This window comes from Crocuta crocuta, unplaced genomic scaffold (assembly GCF_008692635.1).
Source record: "Crocuta crocuta isolate KB4526 unplaced genomic scaffold, BGI_CrCroc_1.0 scaffold162, whole genome shotgun sequence".
Lineage (NCBI taxonomy): Eukaryota > Metazoa > Chordata > Mammalia > Carnivora > Hyaenidae > Crocuta > Crocuta crocuta.
The window spans coordinates 5,242,214-5,265,003 of record NW_027529433.1 but is presented as its reverse complement, the minus strand read 5'-3'; the positions used below and the strand labels follow the sequence as shown (position 1 = coordinate 5,265,003).

The window sequence follows — 22,790 nt, the reverse complement described above, 5'->3', positions numbered from 1 at the left end:
ACAGACAACAAACTGAGGGAAGTGGGTGGGGGATGGGCTAGATGGGTGATGGGTACTAAGGAAGACACTGTTATGATAAGCACTGGGTGCTGTACATAGGTGATAAATCACTAAATTCTACTCCTAAAACCAATACTGTACTGTATGTTAACTAACTAGATTTTAAATAAAAATTTGAAAGAAAAAAATTAAGTTAAATTAAAAGTAAAAAAAAAAAAAAGACAAAGAAAGGCTCAACATTGCTTTCTAGCAATGAGACCCATTCCTAAGATTAGCATCAATTATGTTTAATTCACCTGGACAGCTTCAGTGACTGGAACAGTGGTTCTCAAACTTCAAAATGAGATTAATCTGTGCGGGTTTGGAAAAATAAAGACACCTCCCCCATGCACTTTAAAGATAAAATCTGTCTTCTATTTAATAAAGATGACTAAACATGTTTTTTGATAACTTGGAAGACCCTAGCATCTCTGATCATAGCCCTTTATCTTTTCATAGATTTTTAGGAAAGAAAGAAAAGTAAGAAAGCAGTCTTTATACATGGGAAGATCTGTCAAGTAATAATAAAGGATGTGGACTTGTTTTGTAGAACATCAAGGCTAAGACAGAAGAGGGATGGCTTCAGTGTAATACAAGAATGTATTAGAAGAGGGGCGCCTAAGTGGCTCAGTTGCTTAAGCTTCTGACTCATGGTTTCAGTTCAAGGCATGATCACACAATTTGTGGGTCCAAGCCCCACACTGGGCTCTGCACTGAGAATTCAGCCTGTTTGGGATTCTCTCTCCCTCTATTTCAAAATAAATAAATAAAATTTTAAATTTCAGAAAAAAAGAATGTATTTGAAGAAACGAGATTCCTTATCAGGTGGTGAGTTTCCTGTATCTTGAAGATGTCTAAGCTGATGCCAAATGACCATAAGGGCTATAAGCTGTGTGAATGATTTGACCAGCAATAATAAGATTAGATGACCAGTGACTTTCCTCCCTACCTTGATACACCCTACCTAACATCTGGTGGAATTTACTACTGTTACCAAAGAAAACTCAAGTATCATTTGAAAGTATTTGACGTGACATACAATTGCTTCAGTGCTTCATGATAATTAGATAAGCAGCTCACATCAATAGAATTTTTACTTTTGCACTGCAAATTACCGGACTTCTGTTTCAGTTTTCCAATACCTAAAGTCAAATGTTGTATTTTCACCTTATGACCACCTCAGTATCATTTATTCAACATACATTTCTTACCATCTAATTGGTGCCAGATGCCATGCATTCTGGCCAGGAAATAGTTAAACTCGTCGTCAATGCACACATAAGTTAAGAGACAGAGTCCCAGATGTGATTCTCCAGAAACTTAGATTTCATTGTCTCAACCTATCCCTATTCTCCAGGTCATACTTTCCTGAATTATACTCAGTGAAGCCTCCACTTTCCCTCTCTCCCTCACCCGAGTTACCTGAGAGATGCATCGGCAACATGTCCAGCTGTTGCTTCTCCAAAGCCCTGACCCCAGCTCCAGGCGTCCCGGAGGAAGCAGACATTTGGGGCCAGGATGATGAGGACTGCCTGTCCAGAGGAAACAACAGGATTACAATAGGGAAGGCAGAAGGAAACTTCAAAGCAGGATATTACATAGTAAAAATGGACTCTGCAGATTTCAAAGCAGAGGAACAAAAAAGATACGTAAGAAAGAGATAAGGTTGGTAGGGGAGCAATGGCTGGAGAGGACTACTTTAAAGCCATAAATGGCCCAAGTGACTTCAGAGCCCAGGGTGTCACCTAGGAGAAGGCAACAATACAGAAGATGCCACTGTGTCCTCAGAAGTTTTTAGGCAATCATTCTCTAAGGAAATCTGTAAAATCTTGGTTACTCTAGAAAAGCTAATGTTTGAAGACAGGAACTGTGGAAAGGAGGAAACTACAACTGATACTTTTGTCGTTTTTTTTTTTCTTATTGTGAAATATGTCCAGTGAACAAAAGAATATATGTACCACTTGAATAATAAAATGCACCCATGTTCCACCTTCCACATGAAGAATATTTTTCTTTACTCCTTTTTCTCCAAATTCTGGAGCATCCCTAAACAACTAGATTTTGTCTGGTGGGCCAGTGTCAGGTATGGTATCATTTCCTTAAGCTGAAGAAAGCCCCTGTTCAATCACTCTGTTTCCAACATCATTCTTACTTGCCTCCTAATGTTTAATTGTTAGTTGATTAAGATAAAGACATTCTTGCTACACTAAAATTAGAGAGTTTAAAATGGATGAATTAGCATATTGCTTTAAATCTATACAGCCAAAATGTAAATAATACCAGCTAATTTCCCGTTTTGAATAGGGAAAAGGATTTGAATGGGAAACTCCAGACTCTAAAAGTGTCAGTGGAGAGAGGAAAGCTGAAGGCTCCTAAAATACTTCACATGTTTCACTAGTTTCCCCTGGACTTGAACTATCTGCCTTCATCCATACATAAAAAGAGGTATGAACAGACACTTCCTGATCTATGTCCATGCACTCACCTGAACAGCCACTGGACTGTCCATTCTTTTCATTCTCTCATGTGGTCATAAACACCTGGCATTGCCTTGGCAACTGAATAAATACGCTGACACTGCCACACACTAGCTTCTAAGTAGTTGCCCAGTTGCCTTGCTAACTTTACACAAAAACTAGTACTATGAGTCCAGTCAATCCAACCAAAATTTACTGAGTGCCTCCTATAGGAGAATATGTCTGGGTTGTCTATTTTCCTTCTAATTTCTCCTTTTCAGTTAAATCCACGGATTAAGTGTACTTTACTCGATAATATAAAAACCCCATGGCACTAATGATTTAAGCATAGGGATGAGGATTTATTTTGCAAAGCCATATTTTCTACAGAAAGTTAAATTCCTGCATATGGCAAACTTCCTTTCCTACTCTGTAAAATAATTCTAATGCAGTCCCAACTCCTTGCCTGCATCCTATTACAAGGAGGCTAGGAAAGTGGCAGCAACTCTTCAGCAGAACACAGAGGTTACCTTTTCACCCCCTTCACACAAGCTAACTTGACTCAGAATCAGATTATCTCCTCCTGAATAAAAGAACAATACCTTCAAAAGAAAGATTAGACAAAGACCAGCCCAGGCCTCTGAATAACAGGTATTTTTAAACTGACTTCCCCACACTGGCCAGCCAAACAGTTATAGCATTATTAGATTTAGCCAGCATTGGGAAAGAACTTCAGGTAACCCATGAGGAAACAGAAGGTCATAGCTGCCAAGTGACTGGATTGAGATCATAGTTAGCTAACAGCTGATCAAGGATTACAGCTATGATTTCCAAACCCTGCTGTGTATCTTCATGATCCTCTACTACAGCAGAATAGGGGCAAGGACTGTTCCTCTAAAACTAAAAGGGAAAACACCTAGCTCCTTGAGAAGCAGTGATCTCCTAATCCAGGGCATCCAAAGCAACCCCTACCAGAACCTCAAGGTCCTGCTTTGGAGTTCATTTGCGTAAAGAGAGAATTCTCATCATAACTCTTCAAATCTGAAATGTCTCATGGCATACAACCAGTTCTCGGAGAAGCCACTAGGCTTAAAATGAAAATGAAGCTCTTAAGTCTTCCAACAGGGAAATCTAAGACAGCAGTTTTCCTGGCAAGCATGTGCTCCTCCCTCTATTGTGAGAAACAATTCACTCACAGTAGTCTCTAAGAGTGGCATATTAACTCTTTCAAGATACCAGGGCATCATTTACTAAATTACCTTTGTGAACACGCTACATGGTAGCCTAGTTCTTTGGAAAAGGTAATTAGCGTCCCATGGGTGACTGGTTTACTCCAAGTGAGCACTGAGCTCACCAAAGGATGAGAATGGTGTCTCTTTGTGAGAAATATTATTTGGCTTGTTGTCAGGAGTGATTTATTTTTCATCTTAATAATCACATAAGTCCTTTAATAGATGGTATTTTTAAATTGGTAACTACTCCCCTAGATATGATAATAAGCAAATAGCAAGTGCAATAAGCTAGGAGCTTTAACACTGATATGTCTGACTTAATTCAACTTCGTAAACATTTATTGAGCACCTACTATGTGCCAGAGTCACTGCGCTATTGGGGAATTACATGGCTACAATTCATCCATTTGGGGAATATCCATGATACTATAACGACACTACAGGAGATTATAAATGGCTACTAGTGTGGTATAGCAGATGGTCCACAATCTCTTGTTCTCGTCATTACAGCCCTAAATCTAATCAATGGCTCCAAATTTAAGAGAATAGAGAACTTGGTAATGATAGAGATAAATACACCACACCTACTTTATTGATCTGAAAATAAGGCCCACAAGGAAAGGACAAATTCCAATAAAGTGGAGAAGAAAATCCTCAAGGGTGACATTGCTATCCCATGAGGCCCAGTTCCTTCAAGAAGCCTTGCCGGGGAATTCTAGCCCCAGTGGTCTCCTGCTTCTTTGAATTCCCACTGCATTTATTATACAGATAAGAGTATTTAGCACTTGATCAAACCATTAAAAACAGCCTGTGTACAACATTTTTTGCACTATATGTTAACTAAAATTTAAACTAAAAAATAAAACAGAAAAGAAAGAAAAAGAAAGAAAAACATGGCCTGTGTAGTTTTCTTTTAAAAATATATTTATCTTATCTCACCATCTAGATGTAGGCTCTTCAAGAGCTTGGACATCATCTATTTCTCTGGCACCGCCATCTCTGCGGCCCTGCCAGTAAGCACAAAAAACTACTTGTTGACTTCTAAGTATGAAAAACATGTTAAATAAGGGATCTAAGAGTATTTATGATAGAGAAAATAAGACAGCAGAGTTATTTTCTACTCAAGGAATATCCACGTGCTCCCCTACATTGGCCAGCTCTCTTGCAATTAGAAGTCACACAACTAGTTCTTGCTTATTGGAATATTAGCAGCAGTTTCCAGGCCAAACCATTAGAGGCAATTCAAAGTCTTCTAGTTCTCGCTTTTCCTTCCCAAAAGACAATGGAAACCCTGTAATGAGGTGGTCAAACCACAAAATGAAAACAAAGTTTGCATCATTGAGCTTCTACATGAAGGGGAGCTGTCCTGGGGAATCGCTTCACTTATAGTGGAATTTTTGTAAGCAAGAAATAAACCTGGGTTGTGTAAAGCCAGAAATAGGTTTATGTGGTACCATACCACGGCCTAGTCTTATACTGATAAGTAAAAGACTAAAAATAAAAATCATTTCAGTACTAAGATATGTGATGGGAAGTCCTAACAAGACAAGACTATAGAAAGAAGAACAGGAAGCAGATGAGGCTCAGTAAAATGAAGGACTTCCAGGTGCTTGGGCCAATACTAGAGACCTGTCTTGTGATGAGCGAGAATCTTCAAGTCCACTTGGTGCAAAATGAATAAGGGACAATGGTAGTCAGAGAATTTGAATGAGGTGATTTCAAATATCCCTTTAAGTGCTAAGATTTTATGACTCTATGATTGACAGTGAAGGACAGAAAAATGGAAACAGCTTATCCTGAGTTGTGAATATTTAATATTATATATTAAGCAAAATAAAAAGATCCCCCTATAAAATCTTGCAGGGAAAGACAAGAAACATACCTGTAGCACCAAGGGATTCAAGGATGCTCTCCCTTGTATACGGAGTCAAACCATCACCTCTCCCTTACAATGCGACCAACTCCCTTCAAAGTACTCTCAGGGCTAGCTCCCAAGTTTCTTGGTACATCAGCCCAGAGCTCATGTCACAAGAAGACAATTCCACTGATAAAGATTCCTCACACAATAAAGAGTATTCCCGGTGGCATGGTAGAACTATCCTGAAATCATTTCTAGAAAGCACGTAAAGATCAAGAGGGAAGGCATTTTCTAGATTCTTAAAACCATGTTTTGTTTTGTTTTTTACTTTAGAGAGAGAGCGAGCTAGTATAAGCAGGGAAGAGAGAAAGAGGGACAGAGCAAGAGAGAAAGAGGGAGAGAGCGAGAGAGAAAGGGAGAGAGCTAGAGAGAGGGGGAGAGAGAGAATATCTCAAGTGGGCTCCATGATCAGCGTGGGGCTCGATCTCACAACCCTGGGATCATGACCCAAGCTGAAATCAAGAGTCAGATACTCAACCAACTGAGCCACCCAGGCACCTCAAAACCATGCTTAATTTTAATACAGCTATCACATCCCACCAAAAATCATCTGTCCTGTGGTGTCTGGGTAGCCTAGTCATCCTACTCCTGATTTTGGCAAAGTCATGATCTCAGACTCCTGATATCAAGCCCTGCACTGAGCATGGAGCCTGCTGCCTAGTATTCTCTCTCTCCCTTTCTCTGTCCCTCCCCTGTGCTTGCTGTCTCAAAAAAAAAAAAAAGAAAAAAAAAAGTCAAGGCACCTGTGTGGCTCAGTTGCTTAAGCATCCAACTTTGGCTCAGGTCATGATCTCTCAGTTCATGAGGTGGAGCCCTGCATTAGCCTCTGGTGCTGACAGCTCAGAGCCTGGAGCCTGCTTCGGATTCTGTCTCCCTCTCTCTTCCCCTCCCCCACTCATGCTCTTTCTCACCCTCAAAAATAAAATTAAAAACATTTAAAAAAATTTTTTTTAAATCTGTCCTGTTAAATAACAGGGGTGGATTATTAAACTTCTATGTAAAGGGAGTGATTTAGTTTCTTCCCTGAAGATATTTTAAGAATAAAAACAATATCAGGGCACCTGGGTGGCTCAGTCAGTTGGGCGGCTGACTTTGGCTCAGGTCATGATCTCACAGCTCTTGAGGTGGAGCCCCACATCAAGCTCTGTGCTGACAGCTTGGAGCCTGGAGCCTGCTTCAGATTCTGTGTCTCACTCTCTCACTGCCTCTCTCTCTCTCAAAAATAAACAAACATTAAAAAAAATTTTTTTAAACAATATCTACTTGTAACATACACAACGGCATTGCTGAAAGAGCTGAAGACCTGACTTAAAAATTATCTCTGCCACTTATTAGATATGTGGTCATAAGCAAGTTATTTAGCCTCTGAGTTTCAATTTCTTCATCTGTAAAATAGGAATTATATCTACTTCATAAAGGTGGCACGATGATTAAAACAAGATAATGTGTCCTGTAAACTGAAAAACAGGGCTCAAATGTAAGGTACTAGAATGAAAGTAATAAACACCATCTGAAAATATTATTTCTGAAATCACTGCTGTGTTGGAGTACCTCATAGGCAGACGAAGCATGTGATAATTAATAAAAACAAGGGCAGCAAAAAGAGAAACCAGTTCAGCCTCAGTGAACTCATTCATAATGCTGTAATTATAAAATCTAGAAAGAACTTACTTTAATGTCAGTATGCCTATGTTTTGTGTTTTCTAATTTTATTTTTTTAGTTTCTTAAGAATCACATTTCATCTTTCTGGTGTTAAAGGTTTCTAGAGCTTTTAATCTGACCTTGTTTTAGTTTATCTTTAAAAGATTCAATAATGACTGTGAGCAAAAGCATATAAAGCCCTGTGACATTTCAATGAAAGATATAAAGAACATACAGTATTTATGTCATGAGGGTTAATGATCTATTCTTGGTACTTGTGAATTGCTTCAACTAGGAACTAAAGGGATTGTGGCAGCATGAGCTACTGCAATAAGTCGCAAATCCAACTCAGCTTTTAAGATGGAAACTTGGATGGATGTGCTATTTGATCATGTGAATAGAAGATGCCACCTAACTGCACAAGCGACTAATTATGCCTGCTTACAGACTGATTATGACATGGTCAAAATTAAGAGAGGGACTCTTTGTAGCTCATGCCTAAAATTCCTTAAAAGCATTTTCGAGTAAGTCTTATAAATCCAGGTTTTTTGTTTTTTTTTTTTTTTGACAGAGCACAAGAAGAAAAGCAAAAGGCATTGTTCTGTTTCTCTAATGACCACATGCTAAACAGGCCATGGTTCCTGAACCAAAAGCTCTGCACTGATGAGAGAGCCGAGAGTCAGGCAGGGGGTGCCCCCCTTTGTTGCTGCTTTCATTTTTAAAATGAATCATAATTTCTGCATTGGATACGAGGATGGGTTTACAGCTATTAGCCATCATATTAATAATTTAGAAAATACATGCCCAATCACTTGTGTTCTTTCAATTCCCTATGAACACAGCTGCAACCCACATTAGAAGCGAGGGTGAATGGATATTTTTCAGATGAGATATTTGGGCTGAATTATTAGGGTAGCCTGTACTACAAAATTACTAATAAACATTGCTTCTGGCTCAATTTAGCCTGAACTCAGTGAACCTAGTCAATGGTGACAAATCAAAAACTCTAAAATGCCCAATGAATGAATCTAACTAATCAAGGAACCCTGTAGGAAGTAGATGCCAGGATTAATGAGCCAGTCGTCTCACTATGCCATGCTGTTATTTCTTCACATAAATGCCCTTAGATGAGATTACCTTTATGTCATGAAAAGGAGAAAAGGAAGGTTACGCTCTTTCAACTGACAAGTTAACTACTGCCATCACTAGAAGACACATCTTTGTGGACTAAGTTTTCTCTTTATCCTAAAAATTACGATCTAAAGTCCACAACACAAATTACAAACATTTTCATTTTCAGATGAAGCAGTCATTGAGCATTGAGGACACCAAAGATAAATCGCTTCAAAGTTAGAATTTCTTCCATGTTCTCCATTTACATCTACCTTGACTTACCCAAATTGCTCTGCATACTATTTTGTATCCAATACCTAACATCCTCTTTAGTAGTTGAAGTCCTATATCCTATTTCTGCCACCATCAACAAAAGGTAAACGAATTGCAATACCATTACTGTGCCATCATGTTGTACCACATATATTTATTTAGCACCAATCTTGAGAAGATAATTACATAAGGAAGAACATGTGTATTCAAATAAATCAATCACCTAGTTATGTCATAATAAACTTTGACTCTTTCTAGCCAGTATGTGGTGATGGTATTCAATGCCCAATAGGCAACTCAGCAAAAAGTACAATTCATCAGAGGTAGGACATCCAGCATGTTGTACTTTTTTTTTTTTTTAATGTTTTATTTATTTCTAGGAGAGAGAGAGAGAGAGACAGCGTGAGCAGGGGAGGGTCAGAGAGAGAGGGAGTCACAGACTGAAACAGGCTCCAGGCTCTGAGCTGGCAGTCAGCACAAAGCCTGACGCGGGGCCCAAACCCACGAACCGCGAGATCATGACCTAAGCGAAAGTCGGACGCTTAACCGACTAAGCCACCCAGGCGCCCCCCAGCATGTTGTACTTATCTACTTTGTGTTCTAATATTATTCATCATTATTGTCTTTTTTCCTTTATGGAATGTAATTATTTATTTTAACTTTAACAGGTTGGATACACAGTTGCTACTGACAAAGAGTAAAAAATAAGAAGCAGCATTATTCTGTTCTCCCTCAAAATGCAGACATCTTTCAGGCTTGTGACTGAGATTCTCATTCTCTGCTTTTTATGCTTAACTGTCAACTTTAACAACTTAGGCCAGGTTGCCTTGCCTTACTTATGCTAATAGCATATATGACATTAAAATATTCAGGATTCTTAACACAAAAATCTATTGCTATAAAAACAAATATTCTAAAGTTGGGTCAAGTGAAAAACTCTGTACACTTTCATTATAATATTGATAAATAACCACTATATTATGAAATATAAGTATCTTTGAAAGCATCTATCACTTGAGTTGATTTGTAACTTCTCATCAGTGTTCTGAGTTGGCCCATTTTTTTTCAAATGAAAGATTTCCCTTGCCTTCGAGAAATACAATTTTTAAAGATTCCATTTAGCATCCTTTATTGCATTCCTACATCATAAAGTTATGCTTTATAGCAGCATAAAAAAGCTGTAAAATTAGCATCCTTGTAAACAACCTTCCATGCTCACTGGTAAAGCAATCTGTAATTTGAACTGATCTCTTAGATGTGACTTGAAATTACAGTCGCCACGAATTCAAAAATTTTTTTTAAAAAGCACTATGTTAAGACAAGGACTATGATGAAATGTAAAAACAAGAAAAGGTATTTTTCATCTACAGATACTTCCGAAATGTGATTATTATGCTGCTAAATTCTAGAGTGCTAACATTCAGAAATGTTCCATCTGTATATGAAATCCCAAATGAGTATGTTTTTATCTTCTTTAATACTTTAACCTTATATTAAAAATATGCTTTAGAAAATGGAGAATTAAAATATTCTGTGAACACACTCACCAATTTTACCTCTAATTAAAATTCCTAAGGTAACATGAAGATACAATTTTTCTTGATCATAGAAAATCATATATTTTTGTCCTTGCCTTCGAGGAGATTCCATTGTCCTCTTAGTTGTAACAATTAACAACAGTTCTTAAAATTCATATGTAGCCCAGTAGTACAAAACTATATTCTAGAACACGGGTTTTTATAGGGCTTACACACTATGGCAACCACATGAGAAATCTTCCCATGAGGATGGGTGCACTCTCAATGCCTATAATGACCCTTAAATTTCAAACCACAAGATCGATTTTGATTAGTCTTCCAAAGAATGCTTGGGATATTGATTTGCCTCCAAGCTTAAAACACACCCACAACCTTCCCTCTCAGACTACCAAAGAAACAGCAACTTTCACTACTAGTTAGTTTGAGCACCTGGTTGTATTCGAGGTTGGCTCACACCAAGTAAGCATCCTGAAAGAATGAGCGAGCGGCAAGGTCAAGCAAAGCCTGAAAGGCACAACCCAAAGCCAGGTCGTCCTGGTCACTCTATTTCAGACCTTCCCTTTGCCTCCGCTCATGAGGTCTAGGGTTACCAGAAGCACAGCCCAGATTCTGAGGACACAAAAAACCCGGGTCGCCTCTTTCAGAAGGCCACAAAACCCAGGCCCTAGGAAAAGACCCCTGCCCCCCCCTCCACCTCCCCCCCAGCCCGCCACGCCCTTTCACATTTCAATCCACTGCATACCCAGGGTCAGACGGGACTTTGGGTTAGTGACCCCTGAGGGCAGAGCTAACGGTCCCCAAGCTTCCTGTACTATGGTCCTTCTTCTGGCCTACAGCATTCCTATCACAGGCACGCAGCCGGAAAATGGTCGCCTTACACAAGAGAAGCTTGTCAACTCTCGGGTGCTGGGTGTCGCGGTTAGCAGCTGCGCCCCGAAGCCCACTTCCGGCTCTGGAAGCCGTGGCAGGCCCAAAGCCTCGCGAGGCCTGGAGCTCCCGCGAGGCCTGGAGCTCCCGTGAGGCCCGGCCTCCTGGCTTCAGGCTTGGGAATTGCGTGATTCAAGGCCCGGCCTCCTCCTCCACCGGGTGCTGTGTGGGAGAGGGCTGCCTAGGCCGCGGTGCAACCCGGTAACTGAACCCCAGCCTACTGAATGGGGAAGGCCTGGCCTCCTCCATCTGACGCTGTGTGGGAGAGGGCTGCCCAGCCTGCGGTGCAATCCAGACACCGAACGCCAGCCTACTGAATGGGGTTCCCGCCATTTGCGATCCGGGATCTTCGCCCGTTGAGAGCAAATTGAGAGCCTACAGGACAAGTTCTCGTCCCCTCCCCCATTCGACCCCCCTCCTGAAATTCAAAGTCACAACAAAACCCATCATTCTCCATATCACATACTGAAAATGATTTTATTTTATCCATTTACATTTAACTTGATATAAACTTGTCCGGAAAAGTCAAATAATATGCTTTATATTAGCTCAAACATTTATTAAGAAAACCAAATTCCATAAATAAGCACAGACAATAAGTTAAAACATATCACAAATTGACCAGTATGTAACAAGAATGCTTTATCTACACAAAACATCCTATTTCACATGTTTGTTCATTCTTCGAAAGCGCTTCTGTTCTCTGGGTTTGGATTTGACCAGCACATGCAGAAAGAGCTGATTGTGTTTCTCTGTACAAAGTTGCAGGGTTGTAGATGTCCGAGTGCACCCATCGGCAGCTGGCAAGGGCCAGAGCGGTGGCCGAGGGGCACGAGGAACGACAGGACGACCACAAAACAACCTAGGGCACAGAGCAGCGAGGAGAGAAACGGAAAAGGAAGCAAACAAACCCCAGTCCTGAAGGATCCAGAAAAGAGATGTGGCTTTTACTTTTGCAAAAGGAAAATTTTCTTACGTTTATTTTATTCTCCCTTATAAAGACTTATCAAAATGGGTAAGATCACCTCTTCTTCATCACATGACTGCTTTAGTCTACTCCGGCCACCCAATTCACGGGCACATTCCTCCTGAGACGCCTTCCCTTCTATAACCTCACACATTGTGCTTAAGAAAATAAAAGCAAGAGAAAATAAAAGTGTTCTTTTGCAAGCCAATAGAGGGCTGCATGGATGTGACTGGGCGGATGGGGCAAGGGTAGGGTGGTGGGAGAGGAAAGAAAAAAAGAATACAGGGACAAATCAAATTTTGTCAGTTGGGCCCTCAGATGAGGCGGTTGTAGCAGATGCTTGTCCTCCTTTAAGACGAAAATCCCTAACATTGTGCTGTCCCTTGAACACGTCCGTGTGTGACCTAGGTGCACTGTGTATGTGTGCGTGCGCGTGTGTGTAGTGTCTGAGAGTGAGCGAGAGTGCGAGTGTGTGTATTTCTGCCCACAAACCAGTCCATTGGTGTCTGATTTCAGATCCTGAGTCGACTCCCTGGTAAGTAAAATGGCGGGAAGGATGCTTTTTGCAGGGCGCGAGAGGAGGGGCTTGAGGTGCGGGTAAAGAAGGGACCGCAGGGGAGGCGGCGGGCGAGGGGGTCGTAGGCGTCGTGTTGAAGGTGTGGGTGAGAATGCCTCCAGTCGGAAGGCTGGGAGGAGGGCGCGAGCACGCTACTTGCGAGCCGGGTAGCTGGGGGTAGCCGGAAAGGGTGGGGTGAGGCGCTGGAGAAGGGGGCCGGGGAAGAGTTGGGGGAGACGGGACTAGGAGCCCGGTAGAGGGGACCGGGGCGGGCGAAGTCAGGAGGAGGGGAGGCCTCGCGGGCTGGGGCAAGGGGAGAGCCCCCGAGAACGAACGAGAGNCCCCGCCACACGTCGCTGCTGTCCGGGGAGCTGCAGAGCTGGGGCGAGCCCGAGACGTTGCTGGGGCCGGGGAGGGAGGCGGGCACCATGCCGGGGAAGGCGGGCTGGTAGAGGTGCGACTGCAGCCCCGCGCCGTTGGAGCCCGCCAGGCTGTTGGACAGGCCCATGGAGTTGGGCGGCGGCCCGGCCGCCAGGCTGCACTGGGACAGCGACTGCGCCATGGCTTGNTGACGGAAACTGAGGCAGGCCTGGTGTGGGCAGCAGAGTTCCCGGCGCACGGAACACGTTGGTGGTCTTCTTGCGCTTCTTCCACTTAGCGCGCCGGTTCTGGAACCAGACCTGGAGCGGGCGGGGCGGGAGACACACAGGGCGCTATTAGCGAGCCGGCTGGCCAGGACGGACAGGGGCTTGGGCCTGAGATACGCGCGTCAGACACTGCCCTAGGCCGGACAAGTGCCATCTGCCCAAAGTGCCCGTACACGCAGCCGAGGACCGCGGTTCTTCGTCCGCTCGAGACTACTGGAGCCCCTTGCACTCAGCAAGCGCCAACTTCCGGGGTCCTGATAGTGCCCTGGAGCGCTCACATTGGGTGCAAACATACCACCGCGTGCAGTGTTCACCACGCCCCTGCACGCTGGCACATTCCGTGCACTGCTTAGATGCACAAGTCTGCAGGCGAGCATGTGTCAAAATTGGACTCACAGGTGTACAAATGAAGATAAACATGCGTACCCATGTGGCTTAATAGCGTGCCTTATAACACTGATGGGGTATAGAATTTTCAGAAACGCTGGAAATTTGGAAATTGATGAAGGGCTGTGGATGACATAGCCAGTTTCAAAATCGAAAGACAAAGGAAAACCCCTAACGCCACGGATGACAGAGCGGAGAGGTTAATATAGTGATCCATGTGGGAAAGCGAGCGGCGCTTAGCTACGGTGTTGTTTGGGTCGCCACCGTGACTTCTGATTCGTAGCGACTGGTACTACTGCCACAAGTCTCCATGCCTCATTCTCAAACCCCTCTGAGGGCACCTTTTATCTGAGCTGTGCAGATGTGCTGGAACCTGCTGCCAGAGTCCCGAGGCCAGCGACCTTCAAGTCTGTTTTCAGAAACTTACTGAGGACCCCAAATTACTAGGCCTACAATTCCTCAAGTCTCCCCTGTTTCATCCGTTTCATCTATCAACTGAAATTTTTTTCTGACCGGTACAAATTAAAGGCGGTCAAGTTTAAAGCTCACACTAGTAATGAATCAAATTTAATTTTGCTTCAGACGCACATATCTTTCTTTTTAGAGGAGATGTGTTTCATAAAATACACTCCAAATAAAAAGAAGCCTCCTACTCGTTCTTTCATAATAACTCTGAATTTCTGAAGTTATCCCACAGATTTGACTATTAACGCCACACTCACCACCCCGGGGGGAAGGCAGAGTTCTTCTGAAAGACAGCATGTAAACTGCCTGACCAAGAGAGCCTCCTTTCTCCCCACACTTGAATCTGATTTTTTTAAAAATAGTAATTGGCAGCAGTCCTACTTGGCAGGCTTGCAGTTTAACATCTAGTCAGTTGGAGGTTTAGTGTGCACAAATATAAATGATGTAAGACACAGCTCAGGTACTGACTGAGTTTCCTCTCAGAATTTGACAAACGCAATTTGATCATATTCATGACCAAAAGGCTATTCATCTATTAATCCAAGCTATTTAGTGTTTATTCTGCAAGCTAAAGGATCATGAGTATGGGAGTACCTGACCCATTCTCGATAAGCTAGCTACTCACAGAAGTGTGTTATACTCTGCAAGTGAAGACCCTCCACGCTTATCGGTGTGATCGGCATTGCACTCTAGACTTACTGCCCGCCTTTGGGTTGGCCCTGGTCTTTCTATCATACCGGAGCCATTGCTCACCATTACATGTTTCTCTTATTTCTACCCCATTTCCTGTATTTCTGCCTACCCCAAGTTCCTGATTGTGTAACGATGCTGGGTCCCTTACTTGCTAAAGCCTCTTGAGTGTGTGGCGCAACGGATTAATGAGGCTTCGGGGCCCTTGATAGTAACTGGGATCAATGCCGCTTGGGAGAATTGAGCTGTTAGCGGCCTTGAGCAGAGAGTAACCCGCAGGAGCCAAGGAAAGCACAACGAGGAGACCTGCGGCCACAGGTCGGTCACTTTGCATTACGCATCCAAGGCTGGATTGAGGAGAGGTAGACTGGATGGAGCCCTAGACAGGGAGGGTGTCTATGTCCAAACGGTCCTCATATCTCACATTCCGCACCTGGGTATATTTCGAAAGATAGCTATAAAGACTATCTGCAAAGTGTCAGTGAATCCCCAAATGTTTGAATGTCTGGGGTGGGCAGTGGTTGAAGAGGGTAGCAGACATCTAAGGGTGGGGGTTGGGGGGGGGAAGAAGCAGAAGGAAGCAGAAGAAAGAAAGGCGAGGGCTGGCGGAGGGTTGCCCCCATAGAATTTCAGTGGAAAACACAACCACTAGAAAGGTTTCTGGACCTCAGGCACAGGTGGAAAAGAACAGCTGTTAAAGAACTAAATATAGGAATAATCGAAAAATCGTGCTCAATTATGTTTGAGGGTTACTAGTCAAATGATGGCTACAAAATTTTTTTATGTTTCATGGCTTACTGGGGTTGTGAAAAAAAATCTGCATGGGGTCTGAGCACCTCCGTTCCAAGCTATGATGCATATGTTTTTAAAATGTGAATGTTTCCACTTGAAAACTAGAGCATGACGGATTAAAATGCAGGCAAAACCTAAGGGAGATTTTGAGAATGCACAGATGACAACTCCAGAAAATATATTAACCGCAGCCACCGGCCAACTTTGTACTCAGTTTGAAATGCAGCTCTTCTCAGAAAATGCTTAATACAACAGTGAGAATCTAATGGAGGTTGGAATTTAAAAATCCACTCTCATGATATCTGCTGTTACAGTAATATAGACATACTGTAAATGTATTTTAAAATATATAGCCCGTTTAATTCCCCACCTATAAATGGCTCAGAAATAGAGAAAGAGAGGGAAAAAGAGAGAATATTACTTTTTTCCCCCTCGAACCAAATGCTTTATGAAGATCTCATTGGAATCCAGCAAATGATTAATGTGAAGATTTGGGAGGAAATCTGGGGAGCTGTATTAAAGCCGAGATCTCAGGTTCATTTCGATCAGCCAGCCGTGAACTCTGGGCCGAATTCATTACACTTTAATAGTGCTGGGAGAGGAAGAAAATGCAATTTCTCATTCCATTAGAAAACTAGAAAATACTCTCGGCTTGTCCCCCTATTAAGATGTGGCAGGTGACAGGGCCATTCTGGGGGACACGGTCAATGGAATTACAGCACATTATTTTTGTTCGTATAAAATATTGAAAGGCAAGCCTGACTGTGCAGAAGTTATTTCACTGATTTGGTTTTTATGTAAATAAAATATTGAAAGTTAATTAATCCGTGCTAGAGACTAATGATTATGCTTATTATATTGCATTTGATCGCGTAATTTGCATGATTCTCGCATTGCTGCTTAATAAGCCATTCCAGGTTATAAATAATTCTGAAATTGGTTTCTAATAATGGCATGCTATAAAAGGAATGGTTTTATTACACTAGCCAGAAAAGGGGAGCGATATCAGACATGGAATTGGCCTCCATGTGAGTAGAAGTGCTTTAATAAATACTTAAAAATGTGATCTATACCAGATATAGATAAAAATAAATATGTTGGGTCAGTTAGTCTAGAATTTAAAAAGCATCTTTAAAAGCATACGATTGTAATAAATTAAATGTTTAGATCATTTTTAATCAGTGCAGTGGCCCACATACTGAAAAGAATGTGTGGCAATCTGTTAACTATAAAGAAAACTATGAAGTACTCATCATATAAGAACATAAACCAATTACTATTTAATTTGAATTTGGTCAAGGAGCAATGGTACAATGAATTGTGAAGTAAATACATTTTCCATAAATTATTTTTGCATTACATTACATAATGTTCATCATTTTGAAATGTTAATTAAGAAGGTTATGTTGATCTGATTACTTTTTAAACTATGAAACATTATTTTTAAAAATATTGAAATTGCCATTCTATTAAATTGTTCCTATCAGCAGCCTCAAGCTATTATCTTTTGTTGAACATTATGCTAGAACAATTAAAGTACTTTGTCTTTTTCTTCTTGATTATTCTTTTGTGTACTTTTTGAAAATAACTGTTTCTATTACATAGTTTGTATTTTATTTCATTTACAACTTTTTCTATTAAAAGAATTACTGCCATTAACCTTTGGAAGACCTAATAAAGTTTAATAGACCTCATTTTCTTTTTTCATAAAGTCGGTTGTCCAATTATATTTTATTTGTGATTCTAAGTTCTATTTTAATTTAAACTAATTACCACTATGTCTAGGTTAAGCAACAGCATTTTACTCTTTAAAACAAAAATTATTAGGTAGTATTTCTCTTGAGGGACAAAAAGCAACTTTATGAATTTTGAACCTACAAGATTTTAAGAAGCCAGTATTGTCATTAGCAGTAATGGAAGTATGGAAATTGTATATTTCTGTTAAGGTTTGGATCAACTTCAGATTTAAAAAGTGGTGAGAAGTTAAAAAAAATTAACATTAATAATATATATCTGCACAATGCAATTAACACTTTTTGGGTGTTTAATTTCAATGGCCCATGATTCAGGGTTTTCAAAGTTCACTAACGAAACCACCTAGACTTACATTGAGTAAAAATGTTAATCTATGTTCTGCCTTGATTATTAGTTTATTAATTTGGCCACTTTAAGTTCCCAGTGATACTCACTTGCTGACTATTTAGAGCAGAAGCATATGCTATTTTTCCAGGTTAGACTATCTTTACAATGTCGAAAGCAGACATAAATATTCAACAATGTGATTATGGACACTCCTGTCTCTTCTTACATCAAATATAAAGCAACTGAGATCTTTAAACTTAATTTGTTAAAGCAGCTAGAGGTGAAATTGACACCCTGCATGACATAGAGAAACTATCAGGTCCAAGACAGGAAAGAAAGGTTTTCAGAACCCCGGATAGCTCAAGACTCAGTGCGCGCCTTGGTATTTCACCTAGAGCGTTTGTCCACAAAAAATCTGATATATTGTTTTCATTCTTTTAAAAAGGGCGGGGGGAGGAATGAGATTCGCTGAGCTTATACTTTTATTCCTCAATTTTCAGAAAAGTTTTAGATGTGATTTTCAAAGTTATATGTAATGTACAACGTGGAGGGTGGTTGGCCGAGAACAAGGTGTCAGTAACGATTTCGTCTACTACCTGTCAATCTTTTCTGCCCTAAATGTCCTTTCTTCAGATCGGATATCTACAACAGAAAGCCTTCATCGCCCCCATCCCCAGTTTCCTTAAGGGAAAACCTGGGTTCAAAAACTGTGGGGTATTTCTCCAGCCGCTCTCGGCGGCGCTTTGGTAGACCATCAAAGTTTGAAACCTTTGCAAACCTCAAAGCTAGGGGTTTGTTGACTTAGAGCTGCAGGAGGATGATATGCAGGAGAATAAAGCTACACCGTGAAACCCAGGTGTGGACTTTTTTTTTTAAAGGGGCCATTATGCCTTATTTCCTCCCTTTTCAAGTTTTCTGTATAATTGTTGCATTCCCCCATTTATCCAGACGCTTAACACAAACTCATTAGGGGGTAATGAAATACTTGTCAATAACTCGAGGTGGAGTGGAGGTGCGCGTTCAGCTTAGCCGCCTGGGAGACGCGGATGTTGGGAGACGCGGAGGCTGGGAGATGCGGAGCTTCCCTTCTCGGGACGAGTGACACGACCTAACAGTCGAACAACGCCGGCTTCGCTTTTGAGGCATTTCTGCGGGAATGTGGCTATACTGGTGGGAGATGGGGGCCCTGCTTGTCCGTAGAACTCATAAGGCAGCCGAAGCGCAGCCCAGGATCCCGACAGGGAAGAGACCCCGCTTCTTTCGCCCCAATCCTCCCGCCCCACCTTGTCTTCTGCCCCGGCGCCCAAGCCCGGCGTACCTGCACCCGGGACTCCGTCAGCCCGATACGCAGCGCCAGCTCCTCGCGCATAAAGATGTCGGGGTAGTGAGTCTTCGCGAAGCTCCTCTCCAACTCGTTGAGCTGCGCCGGGGTGAAGCGCGTCCGGTGGCGCTTCTGCTTCTGTTGGCCCTGCTGCTGGCCGGCTTGGCTGGGGTTCGGGCCTCCTTGGGGCCCCGGCTGTTTGTCCGGGTCCTTTGCACTCACCGCCAGCGAGGCCGGCGTAGAGCCCACCGTAGTGATGTCCTCCCCGGGCAGCAAAGTGGCTCCCTCGACTGAGTCGGAGTTGGGCGCTAGGTCCCCCGGATGGCCCCCAGGGTCGGAGCCCCCCACGCCCAGCCTACACTTCACCGCCTCCCGGTGGCCCAGAAGCTCAGCGGCATCTTTCATACCTGAGGAGGCAAGGGGATCGCGGTCACTACTTTCCTGGCAATGCCAGGAGGGACTGTCCTCCCTGCGCGGTCCTCCTTCAGCCCCATCCTCGGCTCTCTCTGCGCCCACGTTCGCCCTATGAAGGAAACTCCTGGGATGCTCAGCTGGGTTCCCCAGAATTTGGACAGCCAAGTTGGAATACCATCTCCCGGCCCTTTCCCCTCTCTCTGCAGCCGGCTCACGTAGTAAACAGCACATGCTTTCATATCTCCCGCAGTGAAACACTCCCAGTCCCGGCAAAGGAACATGCCTTCGAGTCCCTTTCATGAACCGTACCCCTGACGCCCCAGGAAAGCGAGAGCATATCCTTGGACGGGGGTGGGAAAGGGGGAGAAAAGAAAGAAAGAAAATTAAACGATTCCTTGGTTGCTGCCCCACCTGCGCTTAGACAGCTTGGCGAGCTCTACCTCCGGCCCTCAGCCGATTCCCTCTCACTTTTGGAAGATGAGTAATTCTCCAAGTCTTCCACCCTCTGAAATCAACCCAAATCAGCTCCGCCTCTCCCTCAAATCAGAGAAAGTGTTTGGAAAATGGAGTCACATCCATCACCAAAGATTCCCAAACCGGAAACCCAGAGCCCAGCAACCCAGACAGCATTAAGGAAACTCAAGTAAACTCTATAGACAGAGCAGTGAATCAAACTTTAGAGAATTCAATTTCTTTCCGGAGAAATAAAAGGTGCGTTTCTCTCAGCCATTGGCAATGCCGATTCCCTTTGCAGGCGGGGATGCCTGTGAGGATGAATTTGGCCTTTCTCCTTTCTCAATGAACACACTTAGAAAATCTGCCTCGATTGCAGAGGCTTCTCGTTTATGCCAGATTTTTACAAATTCAACCATACTTAGATGAGGAGTAGAGAATGAGGCAGTGGGGAGAGAGCAAAAAAGAGGAGAAAAAAAATCCAAATCAAAGTAAACAGGAGGGGAAAAGAGAGACAGAAAACAACTCCTAACAAATTATCTCAGGGTAGATCGCCGTTCAAAAAAAAATTAATAATAATAAGGGAGAGGGAGGAAGGGGGGAAAAAAGAAAAAACAAAAAGTAACAACACTTTCCAAGTCCTCTTTTGGATCTACATATTCCATAGATTTTTTTTTTTTAAAGACGATGTTAAATCAAATTAAACTTTAATGCAGCACAATTACTTTTAAAGAAATTAGTCCATTTAGGGCGCATTAAGGTAAAATAAGGAACAAATTGACAATTTCCTGCCCGGGCTTCTCCTGGCTGCCCGGGCGAGAGGCGCGCACTCACCTAGCCTGGCGTCCAGGAGGTCGGCGTGAGACAGCATCGCGCACCGCTCCAGGGCGAAAGCTGTTCCCCCCCAAATTTTAGCGGCTTTAAGTTATTTAAAATAGATATAAGCTATAAGCTATACGATATAGATATATATAGATCACCTAAATGAAAGAAAATTCGGTTTGTGGTTAAAAAGGGGGCTTCTTGCATTATAATGTCCTTTAGAGAGACGGGGAGGTGCTTAACAGTTGAATGAACCCGTGAGCAGNGAGAGTCCCCCCCCCCGCCCGCCCGCCCGCGCCCGCCCGGAGGAGGCGGCGGCGGCGGCCCCGGCAGCTCCAGCCGCGAGCAGCAGCAAAAGCAGCGGAGGACGCCTCGGCCTCGCCCTGGGCTTCTGGGCCTGGCCCCCGTTAGTTCTTCCCGGCGATTTTCTCCAGTCACACCTCTCCTTTTCCTTGTCCCTTCTCACTCCAAAGGTGCAACTCAGTGTCCTACAGCTAGGATCATCCTGGGGCAGAAGCAGTGCCGGGAACAGAGCAGGGCTTGACCCCCGCGTGACCCGAGAGTCACTTCTGCCCGCGCGCTCTGGGCAGCANAGGAGCCGACTCCCGTTGCGCTTCCAGGGCCCGCAGTCAGCTTCAAGACCCCGCGCACCGTGTGGATTCGTGCACTCCGCACCCTTCCCGCCCGGCGCCCGCTCCTCCGCAGGGCCCACGCTTGCATCCTGGCCCACGACCTGCTCTTTTGGTCAAAGTTTCTAAGTTCAGCTTGGTTCCCAATTCCACTTATGGCTGTAAATAAAGTTAAATGCTCTTTATTTTCTTCTTGAATATGTTAAACTACTTGAACAATTTAAAGTGCTTTGCACAAGTGAAGCGAACCATCTCTAATGTTCTGATTTTTCAGAGCCAGCCAACAACAAAGTTTAGATTAGTAATATATTTCTAACCAGAGTAATTTTCAAGATCATTAGGCATTTATGTAATTAGTGCCAAATCTATAAGCTTTTATTACGATTATTAGAGTAAAATCAGTATAAATTTGTACTAATTTACTACTGTTTAGACTTGGCTGTCAAGCCCAGAGGTTCTTATTGTAAATGATAACTGAGGAAATTAAGTGCAAAATTCTGTACCATTTCTGATCTGCTCCTAAACAATCCGTTTCAATTGTATTTGTAGCAGAACATAATGCCCTTTTAAAGTTATTTGACTTGTATTTTTATTTGCAACACAAGAAAAATGCCCTCTACCCAGGCACAATGAAAACTGATATTTACTACTCTCAACTTGATTAACATTGATTTTTAATTCGAGAGTGATGCAATTAAGATTATTCATTTAGTGCAAATAAAGCTCCCACAAAAGGGTGGTCCTATGAAGTCTGTTTTAAATAATACCGAGCAAATGGCTTTTTTTGTTCGCCGTCCAATTGACTTACACAAAACATTGGAAATGCTGCCTGAGAGCAGATGCGAGGATAATGGTGTGTGTGTGTGTGTGTGTGTGTGTGTGTCCTTAGCTGTGTGTGTGACAGGGACCGAGCAAGGAGACAAAGAAGGCAGCAAGGCGAACTCTGGGGCAGTTTCTTCCTCTTCTCCTGCAGCCTGTTCCCCTCCTCCCATGCACACACACGTGCGCGCGCACACACATGCACACACGCGTGGATGCCGGGCATCAGCCACAACGGTTCCTTCCAAGCTGTGGAGACCACTTCCCCGGAAGCTCTGGGCCTGGCTGAGCTTCAGCGGCCGCCGCGATTGATGCCAACACGGCCAGTGTGGGACTGCGGCGCCGGGAACGCGGGCAGTAGCTTGGCGGAGCCCAGGTGGCAGCAGCAAATTCGAAAGCCACGAAGGTGTTCGGCAAACACCCAGTGTCCTTTCGAGAAAGGCTTGCTTGAATGGAGAATACCTGAACCTAAAGCAAATAAAGTCCCTCCAGTAAATCTTTCCCCTTCCCGGAACAAAACCCCAAATCTAGAAGCTACAGCGCCAGGCGAGCGCGGCGAAAGGCCAGACGGAGGCCTGGGGCGGGGCTGCGTGCGCCCTGGACGTGGC

General features: G+C 43.2%; 2 protein-coding genes across 3 annotated transcripts in view; both read right to left on the bottom strand.

Moving 5' to 3' along the window:
- Positions 1-11,140, bottom strand: part of WDR41 (WD repeat domain 41) — a 171,809-nt gene extending 160,669 nt beyond the window's left edge. Inside the window, exons 1-2 of one of the 2 annotated variants that reach the window (XM_077759903.1) lie at positions 11,090-11,140; positions 1,462-1,571 (exon numbers count right to left, since the gene is read on the bottom strand). In XM_077759903.1, coding sequence (XP_077616029.1) covers positions 1,462-1,546 — 85 coding nt within the window. In that variant the 5' untranslated portion in view covers positions 1,547-1,571; positions 11,090-11,140. Of the gene's footprint in view, positions 1-1,461; positions 1,572-10,953; positions 10,981-11,089 lie in introns of those variants that run through there. The other variant, XM_077759904.1, reaches the window with a different exon arrangement.
- A 1,477-nt stretch (positions 11,141-12,617) lies between these two features.
- Positions 12,618-20,783, bottom strand: OTP (orthopedia homeobox). The gene is given in 4 exon segments (XM_077759840.1): positions 12,618-13,230; positions 13,232-13,341; positions 19,043-19,452; positions 20,747-20,783. Coding segments are annotated over 4 exon segments (1,170 nt in total).
- Positions 20,784-22,790: the final 2,007 nt, after the last annotated feature.